The 18,950-nt window shown below is 36.8% G+C and overlaps 1 protein-coding gene and 1 non-coding gene across 2 annotated transcripts in view; both read left to right on the forward strand.

Annotated features, from left to right (window-relative positions):
• RpL4 (ribosomal protein L4) overlaps window positions 1-18,450 on the forward strand; it is a 55,808-nt gene extending 37,358 nt beyond the window's left edge. Inside the window, exons 6-8 of the mRNA XM_081735951.1 lie at window positions 5,793-6,064; window positions 14,471-14,630; window positions 18,172-18,450. Of these exons, the coding sequence (XP_081592077.1) occupies window positions 5,793-6,064; window positions 14,471-14,630; window positions 18,172-18,393 (654 nt within the window). The 3' untranslated portion in view covers window positions 18,394-18,450. The remainder of the gene's footprint in view (window positions 1-5,792; window positions 6,065-14,470; window positions 14,631-18,171) is intronic.
• On the forward strand, window positions 1,292-1,366 carry LOC145669339 (small nucleolar RNA SNORD18). The gene has a single exon (XR_014128198.1). It is a non-coding gene; the product is annotated as a small nucleolar RNA SNORD18 (small nucleolar RNA).
• Window positions 18,451-18,950: the final 500 nt, after the last annotated feature.

The raw sequence follows: 18,950 nt of genomic DNA on the forward strand, positions 1-18,950 counted from the left end.
TCCATTGCGTAAGTAGGTTTGTGTGCAGTGCCTTTTCCTGAGTAGTTTTTTTCTTCCTTTTCGAATTCACAACTTATGTATTTTTGCATCCAGGTGATCCATCTTACGTAGTATTTGCCAGTTTTACCCTTTGCGAACAAATAAGAATCCTGCATTTCAGAAAACGTTAGTTACAACCTTTCTAACAAATGAAATTGTTTAATTTTTCGTGTAGAATGTACCGTACTATCTTCTGAGATGTGTTTGTGGCGTCAGGTATTCATACACCGTTAATCGCCTCGATGTTCGTATCTATGGTTCTACTTTTGGGGCATCCTTCACATTTATCGTTTTCAAGAGATATACTACCACGTTTAAATTCAACCGTCCATTACTTAACTGTCGAAAATGAAAAAGCGGGTTCCTTTTTAAACCTTCGCCAAGTTGGATGAATTTCCTTTGGTGATAAACCATTTAAAACTTATGACGGCACGGTTTTCCGGTTTATCCATTTGAACGAAATACACACATACTTTCAAAAGCTGTATAAACAGTTATTTGGTAAATCAAGTTGACACTGTAATTACGCAATGTTGAAACATTTACTAACGTAACAGTGGAAACTTTATTGATACCGACTCCATCTCTGTGCAAGACCATGTACACAGTTTATCAACATAACTTAATTCCAAATACTATACTAAATAATTGAAATAAAATGCAAATTCATTGGGCTTTGTTTACGAGCCTCTTAGGCAAGACTGAGTGATTTAAGGTAAATTTCCATTAAATGTTAGTAAAATACAGCGAACATTTTTCAGTTCAACATGGTGTAACCAAAATTTTATTTTACTTTGGATAAGATATGCTTTAGAATTATATGTATGTAAGGTTTTATTAGACTTGGATAATTATTTTTCACTTAACCAATAGAACGTTTGTAAAACTACTCGCGACAAAAGAGAATAGTGTGTACATAAGAAAAAAGTAGAATATCATTACTCATTCAACGAAAGGCTGACTTTTTGATCAGTTTTAATGCATTGAAGAACTTGTAAAAGGATAGCTACGCAAGTCAGAAATATAGTGCCATCTTGCAAAATATGTTAATGGGGACAGTTTCATAATCATTGACGTACAGGTTTTAAAGTAGTATTGTTTTGTAATGTCAGTGGCTTGAAACATGCACATAAGCCAGTTTTAGTGAATAATGGGAAAGTACTGAAGTTAGGTGCCAATTTATTTTTTCTTTCTTCTTAAGAGAGTTTTAATTTTGTTAAGTAAAAACTTGAAATCAGTGATGTACATGAATGAGATATGATGAATTGGTTCTTGGTCCGTGTTTCTGAAAATGTTTTGATTGAAAATGACTAGAACCACTGATCTCATAGTACTTAGAAGTGTACAGAAATGCTTCATTGATTTTGTAACTAAAATAAGTAAGATAATAACATAGTTAATAAAATCAATAGATTGAATGAACTTTCACGAAAGAATGAAATCTGTAACTACTTGGACAAGGTGAAAAATTCTTGACCAACATTAAAATGTTCTTAAGCACTTACTTTTTACTTAGGTCGTTTTTAGGTCAATGCACTTTATCCAATGTTTTCCAGTGAAAAGATTCCGCTGCAAAGTGCGATTTTCGAAAGTCCGCAAGATGCCCATTTAAGACTGTCATGACCTTTCCATTAGATGTAACTCTTTTCCAGCCACAAATTTGTTAGGATGTAGTATTAGCTGGTGCCAAGAATGGTTCAAACAACTCGTACTCTAGTTCATATGTTTTCCCAAAATAGTTTTATGGGAAGATGCATTTTGCTGATTTTTCTTTTGGAATTCAGGCCTTCTCCGTATTTTTCCATCCAATTGGTCCAACAGACTTGTTTTTCGGTTAGTGTTAGTTTTCAACAAATGCGGCACCCATTTTACACAAAGCTGAGATTTAATTTTTCATGTAGAATATACCGTACTTTTCTCTGATAAGCCCATGTCAGCTATTTCGTACACTTGTAATCTTCGTTCGTGCAATACCTAGTGATGCCATTCAGTCGGTTCGCATCGGGTGTTAAAATTTCTAAGGCTCGCATAACTGGTTATTAAAAGTGTCTGTGCATTTGGAGATCCACTATTTACGAAATACAAATTCTGTAGCATTTGAGTTAATTCTTTTCAAATGCGAGCAGTCATGGGTTCGATTCCCAGTGTGAACACTCGGTCGAGATTGTGTAAAATCTTTTCAGGCCATTTCTTGCAATATTTTTCTAGGTTTCCTCATTCTCACAGGCATAGGCTGGGATGGTACCTCACATGATGGTCCAACCGCTTCCTTTCTTCCCCAATTCCTCCTGGTAGTGTGATTGTCGAGATATGTTATCCCTCATACGTGACGTGCTGACATGGCCATAGGTTCCGTAAGCCTAGAAACCTAATTCCTGTCCTAGAAACGGACAAAGCCAAAGAAAAGTACATGAAGCAAATATGTGAAGAAATAATGGAACTTCAACGGCGCGGCAGATATGATCTGATGTACCAGAAAGCACAAGAATTAGGAGGAAAAGCTAACAGAAGTATACGAACGTTTGGAATCGAAGATAACAAGGTCATGTGGTCACTGACCATCAAGGAATCCTTAGAATTTGGGAGGAATACATAAAAGATCTGTATGATCAGAGGAACCGTCCCAAAGATATTGCGATCGAAGCAGAAGAGGTGGATGGTGATCAAAAAGGACCCAGTATATTGAAAAGTGACGTAGTACAGGCAAAGACATGCGAAGAAGGGCCATTGGAAACGACGGCATATCAGTATATTTGCTCAAGGGGTTAGAAGACAACGCAATGAAAGTACTGACTTCACTTAACAAGATCTACATGAGTGGAAAATGGATTTTCTTGGTGCTACAATGATTGCATTGCCCAAGAAAAAGCAAGCAAAGAAGTGTAGCGATCACAGAACCTGATTCCCCACACTGGAACGCGCATTCTGAACAGGCGGCTGGAAAGTAAGATAGATGATATGTTAGAGGATCAGTTTGAATTTCGGAAAGGAAAAAGCACCAGAGATGCTATTGGATTGAGGAGAATTATATCAGAAAGAATTTCTTGAAGTAACGGAAGAGTTGTTTGTTCTTCATCGACTGGCGAAAAGCTTTCAGCCGAGTCAGTTGGACGAAACTTCTGAAAATACTTAAAGAAATTAGTCAACTGGAGAGATCGACGACTCATTCAAAACCTGTACATAGGAGAACGAGTAAAGTTACTTGAATGAAGGAGAAACCAGTAATGTGGAGATTGGAAGAGGAGTCAGACAAGGATGTAGTTTGTCGCCCCAATTATTCAACATTTACAGTGAATGTTTAATGAGGGGAGCATTAATGGGAATTTGAGCTTTCAAGATTGGAGGGCAGATCATTAACAAGATCAGGTATCCAGATGATACGGTTATAAAGCTAAAATCGAAGGAGGACTACAGATAATGACACTGGAAAACTGTATGGAATGGAAATTAACATCGAAAAGTCGAAAGTCATGAATATCCCTTACGGATCAGAGTAGAACAAAGAGAACTTGGAAGAGGTCGATAACTTCAAGTATCTGGGAAGTATTTTGACGAGGGACGCTTACTGCACCAAAGAGATCAGGTCAAGAATTGCCATAGCTAAAGAAGCATATATATATATATATATATATAACACTCGTAACTAGCAGGCTCAATATTGGACTTCAGAAGTTGGTCAAGTACTATATATGGAGCATTGGACTGTATGGTTCAGATTTGGACATTACGGAAGTTAGAGAAGAAACATTTAGGGAGCTTCGAAATGTGGTGTTGGAGGAAGATGGAGAAGATACAATGGACAGAGAGGAACAAACGAAGAAACGGATAGAAGAAAAGGACACTTTTAACTACCATCCTTCTTAGAAAGGTCAATTGGATTGGACAATCTTGCGAAGAAATTGTCTTCTTCACACCGCCATAGAAGGAAAGATGGAAGGGAAGCGAGGAATATTAAGAACACAGGTGATCGATAATTTGAAAGATAAGAGAATATTGGGAGTTAAAAGAGAAAGCTGAAGATCGAGAAAAGTGGAAGAAACATTTTCAGGCTCAAATCTGAAAATTAAAAAATAAATATCCTCACTAGTCCCAGGACCTGCCGAAAGGCAGAATAATAATAATAATAATAATCTTCCTTTCCAGATTGGGAGACATACTTAATTTTCTACAGCGTCTCACCAAAAGCACGGTAATTCTACCGATGTGCAAACGCTTTTAGTTCCTGTAACCTTTATTTAGTGTCCTGTTAGAAACGCAGATTTTATGTTGAGCTGTCGCCCGATATGAAATGGGTTCCTTGACGGTTCTGTGTTCTGACACTCAGAGGCGTTGTTGCTACGTATATTTAAATGATGAGCAGAAATATGTGTTAGCATACTGTTTATCTAATCGAGAAATTGCATTGATCTGAATGGAAAATTTCTTGTTAGGAAACAATGTGTTACTGTTGTGATTCGTTATAATTCTTGCGATATAATAAGTCTTCATACTGCTTTTCGTTCTTGTGCGTTTGTTCGTGAAGCTTATTTCTGTAATACTATTAATAATAATGATAAAATACAGTCATCTTAATTCAGATAAGAAAAATTCCCTTACCTTGCATCCATAGCTATTTCGTTGTCTAAGAATCTATTCTTCTATATTTTGATCCGTTCTAGGACCATGTTCATGATCGATCACTTCAGAAGCTAAATACACAGCCTAAAAGTTCGTTTTCTCTTCTCTTAAAACAAAATGAAACTGTTTGAAAAAGCCACTGTGTATGATTAACACAGTACGGTTGGAGTTTTCCATTTAATCGTAGAAATTGAGGCAACCACATCGAGTGATTTGTTCTGTTACGTGTAAAAACCACACCAAACTGCCACTTATTACAGAAATTTAATCCCTTAAGTTCATCTTATTTAATCTGTCTTTTATATACAAAATCTGGTGGTCAGGTGAACATTCATAAGGACCTTTAGTAATCTATCATTACTTTTAGTGTGACATAATTAAAACTGCGTGCATCCAGACCAAATCTTAGGTGAAAATAGAAAAATCTTATCAGTAGAGAGAAGTACATGAAGACATAAAAGTTGTGATGAAGCAGCTTGCAGAGCTCTGTGCTTTTACTGAGATTTCATGACCATTGGTTTTCATATTCTTAAATCTTAGTAACCTATATGTTGATACGCTGCAATTAACGAAAAATGATTATTAATCTAATTTTAGGTTAGAACTTCATAAGATTAACTTCACAAATCTAGTCGAATCAATAGCTTTATGAAATCTTGAAGGATTTCTGGTATACAGTTTTATGCTGTCCACACATCATAATTTTTACAGAGTGTACATAGTCGTCTTTTTACGATCACAATTTTTTTTTTTTTTTTTTTTTAAGATCGGTAGAACTGTGCTATTTAATACTAACTAAATTACAATAAATATGTTCAAAGAGATTTTAAAAATACTATGTAATTAACAGCTTCTTATGGATCAATAGAAAACCTCAAGTTTATTCTTCTTTATCTGCGTAGCTTTATATAGAGATCGTATTTATCTAGAAACAATCTTTTCAGTTGAAATCGAAAATGAACATTTTTCTCACGCCACAAAAAAGAACTTCAAAGTTGACAAAATCAATACATCTACATTCTGTAACCATGTACGAGAATGGTTCGTTACACACGGCATAACTGTAAGACGTAAAATATTTCATTTTCAAACCAGAATAAATATGTTAATGATAGACTTCATTTTTATTTTTCCAGGGCTTGACAAAAGCTTTCCGCAACATCCCAGGTGTTGATTTAATCAATATTGACAAGTTGAACCTTTTGAAGCTTGCGCCTGGAGGTCATGTAGGTAGATTTGTAATCTGGACTGAGAGTGCCTTCAAGAAGTTGGATGATTTGTATGGCACCTGGAAAAAACCATCTACCTTGAAGAAGGGCTACAATTTACCGCAGCATAAGATGTCCAATACTGATTTGTCAAGATTGTTGAAGGCAGACGAAATACGCAAGGTTGTTCGTCCACCCAAGTAAGTTTCTAATAAATAAATATATATATATATAGTGAAACCTGTCCATGTTGGTCACCATCGGTTCAATTGAAAAGTGGCCAACTTACAGAAAATGTGATTGTATTTTTAAAATAGGATTTTTAGTATTACTTGATTGTAAAATTTTAATAAGCAATGCCACGATAGCTACTTTTAAATAATATATATAGAATAATCATAAAAATGTCCAGTAGACTACTAGAAAAAATTACTACAGTATGTTTAATATATGTACCTTTATCATCCTGAAAACTAATCTGGTACTCAGTTTTTCTGATTGAAAACAACACAAACAACCATAAAATGTATGTAGATAGTTCATTGAAATTGATTTTGTAGCACAGAGTTATTCAGATTGAAAACAAGAGAAGCCAAATTATAAATTGAACGATTTATGTGCAGGTTATGACTTTTTTTTCGACAGTGACAAATATTTTCTGTAGATAACCGTTCGAAAAAAATAGCAAATCAGTTATACAAACCAGGAAGAGGAAGACCAATGATAGAATATCTAGATGCAGTTACGAAGAAGAGGCCTTATCAAAGTATAAAACAGCTCTCCCAAGCGAGAGAAAAAGTTTTAAAATTTCCATATTGCCCACCAACCTATGATTGAGGTAAAAAAGGTTCATTCTAAACGTACTTCTTTATTCTTTTTGGCACATATGCACGTTGTAATTTTGTAGTTAACTATCTCTTATTAATGAGTTACAAGTGTTTCCCTCGGAGCAAAATATGTTTTGAGAAAATCTTAAGGGAATTCATATTTCATTGTCTCAGCTACCAAGCCGTCAAGTGCCAATAGTTGACAATTGACATGGTAGCTTCAACCTTGAGAATTTTCCGGAATTACTAAACCTCCCCACTGATGAAAGGAGGAGATACAGATAAGGTTTTAACAAAACAGACAGGGGAAACAAATACGTACAGACATTTCCTGTAGTTGCTTTTTCATATTCACATCTTCCTTCACAAAACCCTTTCTGAGGGTTGTGTTTTGGCCATTGACCTCCAAAACAAATCTTGCGAATCCATGCTTCTTTGTGTCCAGTCAAAAATACGGAACATCTGCCTATTATATGGGAATACGAAAGAGTTAAGAAAAATAACAAAACGGTATTTTCCGTGGCCAAGATACTCGGGTAAATTTATCATTATCATAGGGTAAACATTGCTTCAATGTGGCCAACTTACAGAGTAATAAGTAACGAATATCTTATGCAGGAAATGCAGGTTCAAGACGAACCAGGCCAAGATAAGCAGGTGGTCAATTTAGAGAGGTGGCCAAGATAAGCAGTTGTACAAAAGCAGAGGAGTGATTCCTGAGAGTAAAACAAACAAAAAAAGTTCCTATGAACATAGGGCGAAAAACCCCATCGTTTACGTGCTATAGGCTTCCGAAAACATGAAAAAATGAATTCTAAAGGTCCAAGCTCCAAAACTAGGACCTACTGTACTCGGGTCAAGACTTTACTTAGGAACTAGTATGTGCTCTATCCAAAAATACATGTTTTAGAATCCTAAGGTACTCATGCAACAATTTTTATGGAGGTAGTTGGAGAGTACTTTATATCAGGGTGGAAAAAAATCATGATTTTTTTTAAAAAAATAATTTTTGTTGATTTTTTTGATTTAAATCGATTTTTTTGATTTAAATCATATCTTTGTCCTCGTAAAATACAAGTCGCAAACTGAAGAAAAAGCATTAGGTATTAGTATTAAATGCTAATTATGCTATTTAAGTGAAAGTATTGGGGTTGAATTTTGAATTATCAACAATCGTTAACCTATATCTATCCCAAACAATGTTTCTTAACCCTTTTAAATTAAGCTCTTTTTAAAGGATAATTAGAGACTTTCAGTCAAGCAGCTACAGCATCATCCCTAAGGATCATGGTACATACATCACTCTTTTTAGAATAGAACAGCTTTTGAAACGGTAACATTCACATTTTCCTATCATGTCCCTGAAGCGGGAAATTTTGAGAGTAATCAGCAAGTTTTTTTTTTTTTTTTTTTAATTTTGATCCCCTCTGGATTCCCCTGTGTTAACGCACATATCTCAAAATCAACTGGGAAATACTAAGGGGTGTACTAAATGTGTGTACAAAATTTCAAGCTTCTATCTTGAGTAGTAAGGGTGAGTAAACTATTTAATAATGAGCTAAGAACATTCCCACAATGCCGCAGATGACCCGGATGTAATATAAAAATTTCCTCAGACATCCCTATTTATTCTAGGATCATGATTTGTACATTATTCTCTTCAGAATAAAACAAATTTTCAAACGGTGCGCTCCAAATGTCTCCATCATGTAACTGGGGCGGGTAAATCACGAAAAAATGGAATTTTCTGTTAAAAGTATCTTTTTTTTTTTTTAATACCTCTGTGGACCCGTCCCCTCGTTTTAAGGCAGAGATCTGAAACAAATCTAAAAATTACCGAGGGGTGCACTGAGTAAATGTGTAAAATTTCGATCGTGTGGGTGCAAAAGTAAGCCCGCGAAAAATATTCCCCAGATTCCCGTATAAAACAGGATCTCAGATAAGTTTCCTCAGACATTCCTATTTATCATAGGAGCATAGTACGTACATCATTTTCTTCAGAATAGAACAGCCTTTCAAACGGTACCATTCATATGTCTCCATCTGAGGCGGGAAAATCACGAAAAAAGCTAATTTTTTGTTAAAAATATCCTTTTTTAAAAACATTTTTGCCCCTCTGGATCCCGCTGTTTACATGCAGAGATCTGAAAACATCTGAAAATTATTAAGGGGTGCACTGAACGAGTGTGCAAAATTTCAGTCTTCTAAATGCAAAATGTAACCCGCCAGAAAATAATAACGCATAACAAAAATTATCTTTTTAAATTTATGACGTCATCGCACACTATGCCTCAACGCAGAAAGGCGTGAAAGCATATGTAACATGTTCTAAAATGCCTTCAGTCTTGAAGAAAACGGAGTAAAAAGCCTTATTGGTACTTTTTTAATCGAATAATGAAGATTCTGCCCTATCCCCTAAAAATAGGTGAGGTGATATAATTTAAAAGGTTAAGAATTAAGGAGAAAGTACAGCAACGTTTATCAAAATGACACTTTTTCACAAAAGTTACTGATATTTGGCAGGGGCCTATTTTTAAAAAACTCAGAACTAGCTTGCAGCATGAAATACATAAATTTCGCCTAAAGTTATAAAATGAACACACACACACACACACACAAAAAAAAAAAAAAAAAAAGGGGATAGGACCCCTATAAATACACCCTATTATCTGGGAACAAACAGACACGCACAAAAAAGAATTTTTATCTTAATCGATGGTGATTTCCCCGCTGGAATAGTTAACGATTTTAAAACCCAAACCCAATGTTACGAAAAGAATAAAGCAGGATTGCTCCGTTACCTGTTCAAAACGGGATTTTCCCTAATCATCCTATGCATGACACTTGTTTTCATTCTACACTGTACATTTGAGTCTCATTGTATTATGGTTTTAACTTCCATAATCGAAATAACAGAACAGAAACGGGATTTTACTTATTTCCACTTTAAATTAATTTATTTCGGAATTCGATTTAAATCAACGATTTTTATTTAAAAAATCATGCTTTATATCACAGGCCCGTCTCTCTCTCTCTCTCTCTCTCTCTCTCTCTCTCTCTCTCAAAACAGCGAAGCACAAGTACTCTAATTATAAGTAAATGTATGTAATCGTATATACTTTCCAAAAGCAAATAAAACTATTTCTTTGTTTGGAATTTAATTTTATTCATAAGGGCAAAATAAAACTAAAGAAAATTACGTAAGGTCTGTGTGTTAAACAGGGATATAACGAAAAGTTCAAAACAAATTTAAGGTAACTGCGTCTTAACTAAAGAGGCAAAACATGAAGAAAAAATAAAACTGTATCAGTTTACTATTATGTGGGATACGGAGAAAACCTCGCGGCCGAAATGTCGCGTGGCCAAATCTTTCCTGAATGAAACCCCCTCCCCTAAGTTACGTCAAAGTGAAATGGAAAAAAGAAAAAGTCTCAGGCCCTAACCACATCTATGTGGCATATTTGATCGAGATCGGTTGGTGGCTCAAGAGATATGTCACATAGTCATTTTCAGTCTATATTTCCAAAGCACGCATTATTATTATTATTATTATTTTCATTATTTCAATGCAATTATGTGTTATTACTAAATATGTGGATATAGCAATATATAGAACATCCTACATCGAAGAAATCGTCCTAACGAGGTTTTATACAGACTATATTTCTTCCCAGGCGATATTACGTCGCGCTTAGTTTAGGCCAGGTGAGATTGTGTCGCGAGATCAGGACCACAAGATTTTGGCCCGCCGAGGTTTTGTATCCAAACCGTATTACGTAAAAGAGTAGAAATTACTTATGGCGGCCATACTATTATAGTTAGAAACTTGAAATTTAGCCAGATCACTTTTGTTACGGAGGTAAGAAATAAAGCATTTTAAAAACATGTCTCCAAAATGAGGCAAATAGAAATTTAAATTTTCTGTAAAGAATTGAGTATCTTGCGAATCCCCAAGTTAGAGATATAAAACTCGAAATATACACTCTTAATTAAAAAAAAAAAAAAAGTTTCGAAAATGCTCTCTTGAGGGGCAGGGGTGATAATTCCTATATCTGCATTTTTTTTTATCTAGAAAGTGCCAAATGATAGCATATGCTTAAGTTGGAGATGTGAAATTGAAGTTTAGCGTCCCTTTCAGCAACAAGGCTACGTGAGACGTGGACCTACAGTTTAACGTATTTTCCAAACCACATGAGCTCTGATTGGAAATCGAACCAACGTCTCCTAGTCCAAAGGCGCGTACACCAACCGCTGAGTCACGAGGAAGCTCGGGAGTTAGTGGGACTTCGCTGTATGCAAATTTATTTTCCTTGGCTCAGAAATTTCCCATTGTTATGACGTAATACATATGTCAGAGTTTTCAAAAATTTTATTTCTGAAGGCGGGAAGGGGAGCAATTTCTACAGTATACAAATTTGCAGTTTTATATTCATCACACCTTTTCCTGTATAAAGAACGAAGTGCTAACTTGCCATTTACAATTGACATTCTAAATATATATACTGTAATTGTCGTAAAGGGTTCTCAACCTTTTTTATTGGTGTACCACCCAGCAGCAGCTCGCGTACTGCTGAGTGAGAAACCATGCCTTAAAAGATGTAGTAACATGCAACGGGGCACGGAGTGATAGTGATAGAGGTCTCTCACCTCTGGTGTTAGGGGCCCCTAATTCGGTTAAATATCATGTGAGTGTGTCGTGGTCATTTTCTCGGGTTTTCCTGTTTCCTCTTAAACCATAACCATTCACGTCCATTAATCAGCTCTGTCCTTAGCCTGCAGGGCATAATCGTGGGACACAGAAATTGAGGGTTTTATTTCATTTCAGTATAAAACAGCGGGATACTAGCCTGGTAATGTTCATCTGACACAATCGCAGTTCCCGTAATGTTGGTTAGAGCTGTACGGCTTCGAGAGCTATAATAGAGATGGAGGTTTTTACGCACATTACTGATTTTTATGAACTTAAAAAGTATCCATTCATAACCCAGTTTGTGGGACTTGTTCTGTAAAATAAACATAATCGCTTTATTGCTTATATAAAGAAATCAAAACATACGGTCCTCTTTCTACTCAGACAAATGTGAATATGTTTGTATTCAATGAAATGACGACCTTTAGTCTTGAAAAGAGACTTACAAATTCCAGGCATTTGTTTAATTTATTCAACTGTTTGCGAAGCTGTGAGACTCCGTCGCTGTGAAGAGCCTTCCAAAGACCTTCAGTGTTCGTTGGCATTTATTTACGTCCTGTCTTGTCAAGTTCATCTTACAGGTGCTAGAGGGCAACACATCCGGTAACTGTCGCGAGTATTCCATTTGTTGGTGACCGTAAGCGTCGTTTTTGCATTGCAGATAATTACTGCATAGCTGGGAAGAATGTATAGGATGGTAATCCTGTTGTACGAGGGTCACTACGAAAGTTTTGAGATGTGAAGTAACTTACATACTTAAAATCAATTTAACACATTTTCTCAAAGTATTCACCATTACACTGTTCACACTTTTGCATCCTCGAAAACCACTTTTGGAAGCAGTGTTGCCAGTCTTCAAGTGTTGAAAGTTCATTCTCGTAAGCCACTACAGCTTCTTCAGGGCTGTAAAATCTCTTCCCACGCATGCGATCTTTGATCCTGGGGAACAGAAAAAATCACACTGGGCCAGGTCAGGGCTATACGGCGGATGAGTCATAAGTTTGACTTCCGTAGATTCTAAAAACTGAATTGTAATGTTGGCCGTGTGTGCGGACGCGTTGTCATGATGAAGCAGGACCCCACGCAATCCAGTTCTTGGACGCCGTTCCCAAAGCTTCTTGGAACACTTCTGTTAGGCAAACAGTGGTGTTACCACTGAGCAGTAACAGTCCTTTGTTCAAGTGGAACAGTTGCAACATGGCCAGATTTGGAGAAGAAAGTTGCGACCATCTTCTTCCCCACACTTCGCGGTCGCTTCACTTTCGTGGGTGGATTTTCGTCTGAAAAAATCCAAACTGTAGACTGGCGTTTATTTTCAGGGTCAAATTGATAGATCCAAGTCTCATCACCAGTAACAATGTCAGAGACGCGTCGAGAATTGCCTCCATCAAATCTTGCAAGCATTTCTTCACACCATTCCACACGCATGCGCTTCTGCTGTTCAAAGTGTGAGGCACCCAACGAGATGAAACCTTTCTGAACCGAAGATGATCATGAAGAATTTTTGTTACTGCTGGCGATCCAGTGTTCACTGTAGATTCAATGTCCTTCAAAGTTGTTCGAGGATTTTTTCGAATCATTTGTTCCACAGCAGCAATGTTTTCATCTGACACAGCTGTTGCCGGACATCCAGCTCTCTCTTCATCTTTAAGCGATGTCCGGCCTCTTCTGAATTCACTAAACCACCGAAAAATTGTAGCACGGGAAGGAGCAAGGTCCCCAAATGCCCCTGCAAACTGTCAAGGCTTTGTGTCGCGTTCAAACCACTTTTGAAATCGTAAAGGATCATTGCCCGAAAATGTTCTCTTTCGAGCTCCATTCTAGACAGCCGAATACTGCTCACATCAACAAACAAGTGAAGGCGATACGGCCACGCCGATAACCGAGGCGAGTTGAAACTTCTTTCGCTTCTTTGCTGTGGATACCACTACTAAATGCAATTGTTGGAATTCAAACAATGCGTATCTCAAAACTTTTGTAGTGACCCTCGCAGTACAAAGTTACTGTCCCAAATCCGCGTTCCTGATAGAATTCCATGCATCACTTAAACGTTATGAAACACGTTTTTGTTCATTATTCCATTAATCCGAACTAAATTGTCAAGTTGGTAGTCCGTAAAGCATCCCCAAACAGTGACCCTACCTTCTCCGTGCCTTGCTGTAGGTGTTACACTATCAGAATGAAAACGCTCTTCGGGACGACGATACAGGGACCTATAGCATTGAAAGATGGGTTTGTCCAGAATGCCCTCTTTCATTGTCCATCGTTCGTCTTTTTCATTCCATTCTTTGGCCCAGGATTATCTTTTTGTAATGTTTCTTGATTGAAGGAATGGTTTATCTTATTTAAGACCATGGAAGTGATGGACAACTTCTGGAGTGGTTAACGTCTATTCCGTTTGCTTGTTTTACCAGTGATTTTAACGATCAGTGCGTTTTTGTGTAGTACACCACCTTATGACGATCTTTCAAGAATCCGACACACTGCTTCGCACGAACATTGAGCAGTTTTTCGCAGAAAGTGACATTCTCCTCTTAAAATAGCCATTGAACACTGCTTCAACTGTTAATAGTTTGTTCCGCAGTTCATAGTGTTTGCATGTTCTTCACATTATTCAACCCTATTCAACGAATTCACGTGAACGAAAACATTAAGATCGCTTGTCACAGGTACTGTATCCTTCGATTCCCGGCGGAAGCTCATGTGGTTCGGATTCCACGTTAATCAGTAGGTCCACGTCTCATAGCCTCGCTGCTGAACGGGTCGTTAAACTCAAAATCAACTCAATTTAATCCATTTTGTTGCTGCAATAAATATTAATTTTCCTTTTTTTCATTACAATGTGTAAATACTTCTCACTTAATTAGTAATATATATTGAAATTGTAGATTTTTATCAAAGCTACAGGCGTAAATTACGCTGAACTTGGGTAAAGTGACAATTATGTATTAGTTATGATGAAAGCATTGGGCTATGATAACCACTGATTACTTATTAATCTATCTCTGAACTACTTACGTTTTAAGTAATGTTCTCTTGTGTCCGTATTAGTATTGACTAACTACTACACATAATTTTTCTTTTTGCAGGAAGACAGTGTTCCGAAGTGTGAGGAAACTGAACCCATTGCGTAATACTAGAGCGTTACTGCAGTTGAACCCGTATGCAGCCGTTCTAAAGAGACAAGCGATTTTGACATCCATAAGAAGACAAAAGGAAAGAGAAGCTCTCTTGGCCAAGAAAAGAGGGGTATATATATATATATATATTGTATATAGTGATTTATAGTTGCAACAAACCCAGTTCCCGTCTAGTATAGCCTCGGTAGTGACAAAATGCCAAACTTCATCAAACAAAAGTAGCGAATTTTGAACCCATGTAATCATTATTTTGAAAGCCGGCTGATTACGTTGTATTAATGCACTAACTAAAAAATTGGATTTTGAAATTGAATTAAATGTAGACCTATTTCCTGTGAAGAATCACCACCACAGAAACAAGAACAGTTCACAATGAAGTTGATTTTTCACTCCCAGTTTGAATAGATCATTTACGGAGGGAGATGGAACCTATCCTTGAGGCACTGAATCGATTAAAAAAAAAAATGCTTTTTGATATTCGTTTTCGTTTTCGCTCTAATATCTGTTAGCAGACAGACGGACATCAACTGTTCTGTTAGACCTCCGATACTTACGTGACTTCACGCCTCCTCTTCCCCATTTTCCATCTCATTGGTCATAAGTGCTTTCTTTCTGATCAGTTGTGCGATTTCGGATTCGATTGAATTACGGAATTTTCAGTGAAAATATTAATTTACTCTCTTCGAAAGTTCACACTCAATTTTGTACTCATTTTTGATAATTCTGTTAAGAATTTTAATTTTCACAATTATTCTGTTTTTAATAAGTTCTGAATAGGATAGACATATCAGACGTGTAGTACGTCTTTGAAGTTTACTAAAGCGCAATTTTAAGTTGTGCTTTATTCGTATTTTGTGTTTATTGTGTCAGTAGATTGAGCCCACTTTGCTCGCTCTTCACGCCCCCCTTCTTCCCAGGTTGGAACTACACAGTGGAACTAAACGCTGATATAAACAGTTTCTGTGTGCTAATTAGTTTGTTTCACTTCGATTTTAAAGATATCTGCCCAATCAGGGTGGTTTGCCTTGATAATTGACTACTAGCTGCCTTTGAAGGGTACATGACACAAAATTGCCATCGATAAATATAAAAGTAAAGCATGATTAGAAAATAGTTTAGATTTGCATAACTCAGTAACTGTACAAATGTTCATTTATCTTGGAGTTTTATACCATATTTCATTATGGGAATATGCTTCAGGCTAATAAGATTTTACAAATTTATAATGTCAAGACTTTTGAAAAGGTCTCAAATGTGTAGTGTGTTGTTGCCAGACGAATACTTGTAGAAAGTTGAAGAATATTTTTAAACGAAGGGTGGGTGGGAAAAAAGTTGAAATATTCGTAATCTAACGTTCCAAGGTCAGGAAAGAAACTGAAAGAAAACAGGGGGATCGATTTATAAATCCGTGTTTGTGAGTGTGTCTTAATCTTTGGTACGGTTTGATGAACTAGAAAGTCTATAATGATAAATGCATAGTGCACTAGCCTCGGCATTACATCGTATTCATTATGTGGTGTTTATATTTAAGGTGTTAGATTAATACATACACTGCGATGTTGTGCTTAATGTTTTTGTTGTACATTGTAGTGTTGTTGAACAGTATTGTTAATTTCCTCCTAATCCAAATGTCTTGTAATTTCTTTATAAGACATTATGAGCTAGTAAACATGCTTTCTGGAAATATATATTATAGTTCATACCCTACCTGCAGATCTGGAAATCTCAGGGAAATTGATTTTGGAAGAAAAAATCCTGGATAATTCAGGGAAATCGATCATATCTAGTAAAAAACCTGGAAATATCAGGGTTCAATATTTTTGTATATTTTGAATGTATTCAAGTATGGAGCGAAAGTATTTACCTATTAATTATATATAGGGTGTTAATGAACTATACCGACAAACTGTAAGAGGTGATTCTTCACATCAAAATAAGAAAGTTCATAGGGACCTATGACGAAAAAGCCAAATTTCAAGAGATCTTATTTCGAATTCCAGAAACTGTGGATGGTGGTTCAGTTCAGTGTAAAGGAAGTCACGCATACACAATCCAAAAGTGCATATTTCATCAATTGTCAATAAATGTAGAGGGTATTCTCTATAGGGTGTAATTCTCAGATATGTTTTCAATAGTTTTCAGATACACCCTGATTTCAAGAAGGGTCCAAAGTAGGCAGGAGGTAAACCTTGATAACAATGGACATCCAGTGCTTTGAGGGGAAGGTGGAACTGTTAGGAACAGGTAGCTCCATGTTTCTTTGTATTCGGAATAACGTGTGATATGTATTTCGTCACGATATATTTCACGTTTCCTTCACTTATAAGCGTGAAAGAATCGCCGTGCGTTTTCCCGAGTACGAGAAACCGTGCTGCTGACATCGCGTCAAAGGATTCCGTGTTGACTGCTATCAAGGATGGTGTTTGCCTGGTTTGGACCAATCATGAAGTCAGAGCATATCTCAAAATTCGGTTGATGGCATGTCTGGGAATTTCACCCTGCAGGGAATAATCTGTGCACCCATTGAACATTAATGAAATATGCATTTTTGGATTGTGTATGCGTGACTTCCTTTATACTGAGAAGGGCCACCATCCACAGTTTCTGGAATCGAAATTGGGCCTCTTGAAATTCGGCTTTTTCGCGATTTTGGACAGGCCTAGCTCTGAAACTATGCACTTTTCGGCATAGGTCTATATGAACTTTTTCTCTTATTTTGATGTGAGGAATCAGCTCTTACAGTTTGTCGGTATAGTTTATTAACATCCTAGGGGGGCGCGGTGGCTCAGTGGTAGAGCGTTCACCTCTGGTGCTTGGGGTCCCGGGTTCGATCCCAGCCCCCGCCAAGTGAACTTTGTGGTGGACAAACACCGTGCTCGTGGGTTTTCTCGGGGTACTCCCGTTTCCTCCCACTTTCTTCATTCCACCATTTCACTCATCTCTCATTATCACCGTCTCCTTTAGCCTAACCGGCATAACCGTGGGACGTAAAACTCAGATTTCATTTTTTTTATTAACATCCTGTATATAGTCTCACACGCTGGTTAAACTTGACGCGAAATTATTACGTTGAAGTGTGAGAGATTGGTGAAGACACAATGAAAGGTTAGGAAGGAACTAAGGCTCATATTTGAGAACTGTCATTGAGTCATTTTTTTTTTTCATATCACGTGTTTCCTTGATCCACTCTTTCATGAGTGGTTAGTTACTTTACAACAGGGTGTCTATCAGTCACGAAATAAGAAAACGGTCATGAAAGTCAAGAAATTTAGCTCTTAGGTCATTTTTTTTTTTTTTCGGTACAAATATAACTACAGACTGAAAAACTTTGTTCTATGAAACGTCTAAATTCACCGCCAAAAATGTCTGTGGTCGCCTTTAGACGCTATCAAATCGCAAGCAAAGCACACTTCTATTGCATGCATGAAAATTCAGCCTAATTCGCTCTTGAGAATGTCACAAAATTTTATGGTTTGGTAAAGAAAAGGTCACGAAATTTCATTTTGGAATTTTAATAGACACCCTGCTTTACAGTAAATATTCGACATTTTTCTTATATTGGATAAGTATTATTTACTTCAGTTTGTATCATAAGTATTAAAATTATTTTTTGGTTATTGTGTTTCACTTACGATTTTTCTCCTCTTCAGATAACGCTTCCAGTAGATAAGAACGAGGAACGACGTAGATTGGCTAGAGCCAAGGCAAGAGCTGCAAAAGTGAAGAAGCCCAAAGTAAAGAAAGCAGCCACCTCTGCAACACCTGCAGCGGGAGCTGTAGAAAAAAAGAAGAAAAAGAAGGCCACAGGGGCGAAGGCCAAAGCTAAACCAACAGAAGAGAAAGCAAAGGCACCACCAGCGGCAAAGAAGTAAATGCTTTATGATTTCTGTAAAATTTGATTGGAAATAAAAGGAAAAATTTGAAATTGATTGTAATGTTTGTGTTCAGTTCTAGCGTTTAACTGATCAAAGAAAGAACAGTAACTGTTTAAAGCGAATTTTTTACTGTTGAATTTCATCGCAATTACAGTAACGTAATTCGCAAGTAGAATTATCAGCCAATCGACATTCAGTTAAGATGACGACGTTAAAAGTATGGTATGAATAAAACTAAAGTTGAGGAAAATATTCAAAAAGTTGATTTACTCCACTGACGACGTAGAGTAATGGCGCAGAAAAATGTTTCTTCACACAATAAAGTGTGTATAAGGAAATGTAACATCCAAAGGTGTCCAAACTCATGAAGTCGGCGCTCGCCAGTTCGGAACTCACGCTCACTCGACCTCAACCTCGCGAAGTGAGCGTGAGGTCAGGCTAGTGATGTGAGCTTGAGGTCAGACGTGAGCGTGAGGTTGGATCAAAGTAGACATCTGGTTCTTCCAATAGCAGGGAGATATATATTGTAATTCGAAAAGACTGTAGATTTTTTT

Source organism: Thermobia domestica, chromosome 13 (assembly GCF_964235325.1).
Source record: "Thermobia domestica chromosome 13, izTheDome1.hap1.1, whole genome shotgun sequence".
Taxonomy (NCBI): domain Eukaryota; kingdom Metazoa; phylum Arthropoda; class Insecta; order Zygentoma; family Lepismatidae; genus Thermobia; species Thermobia domestica.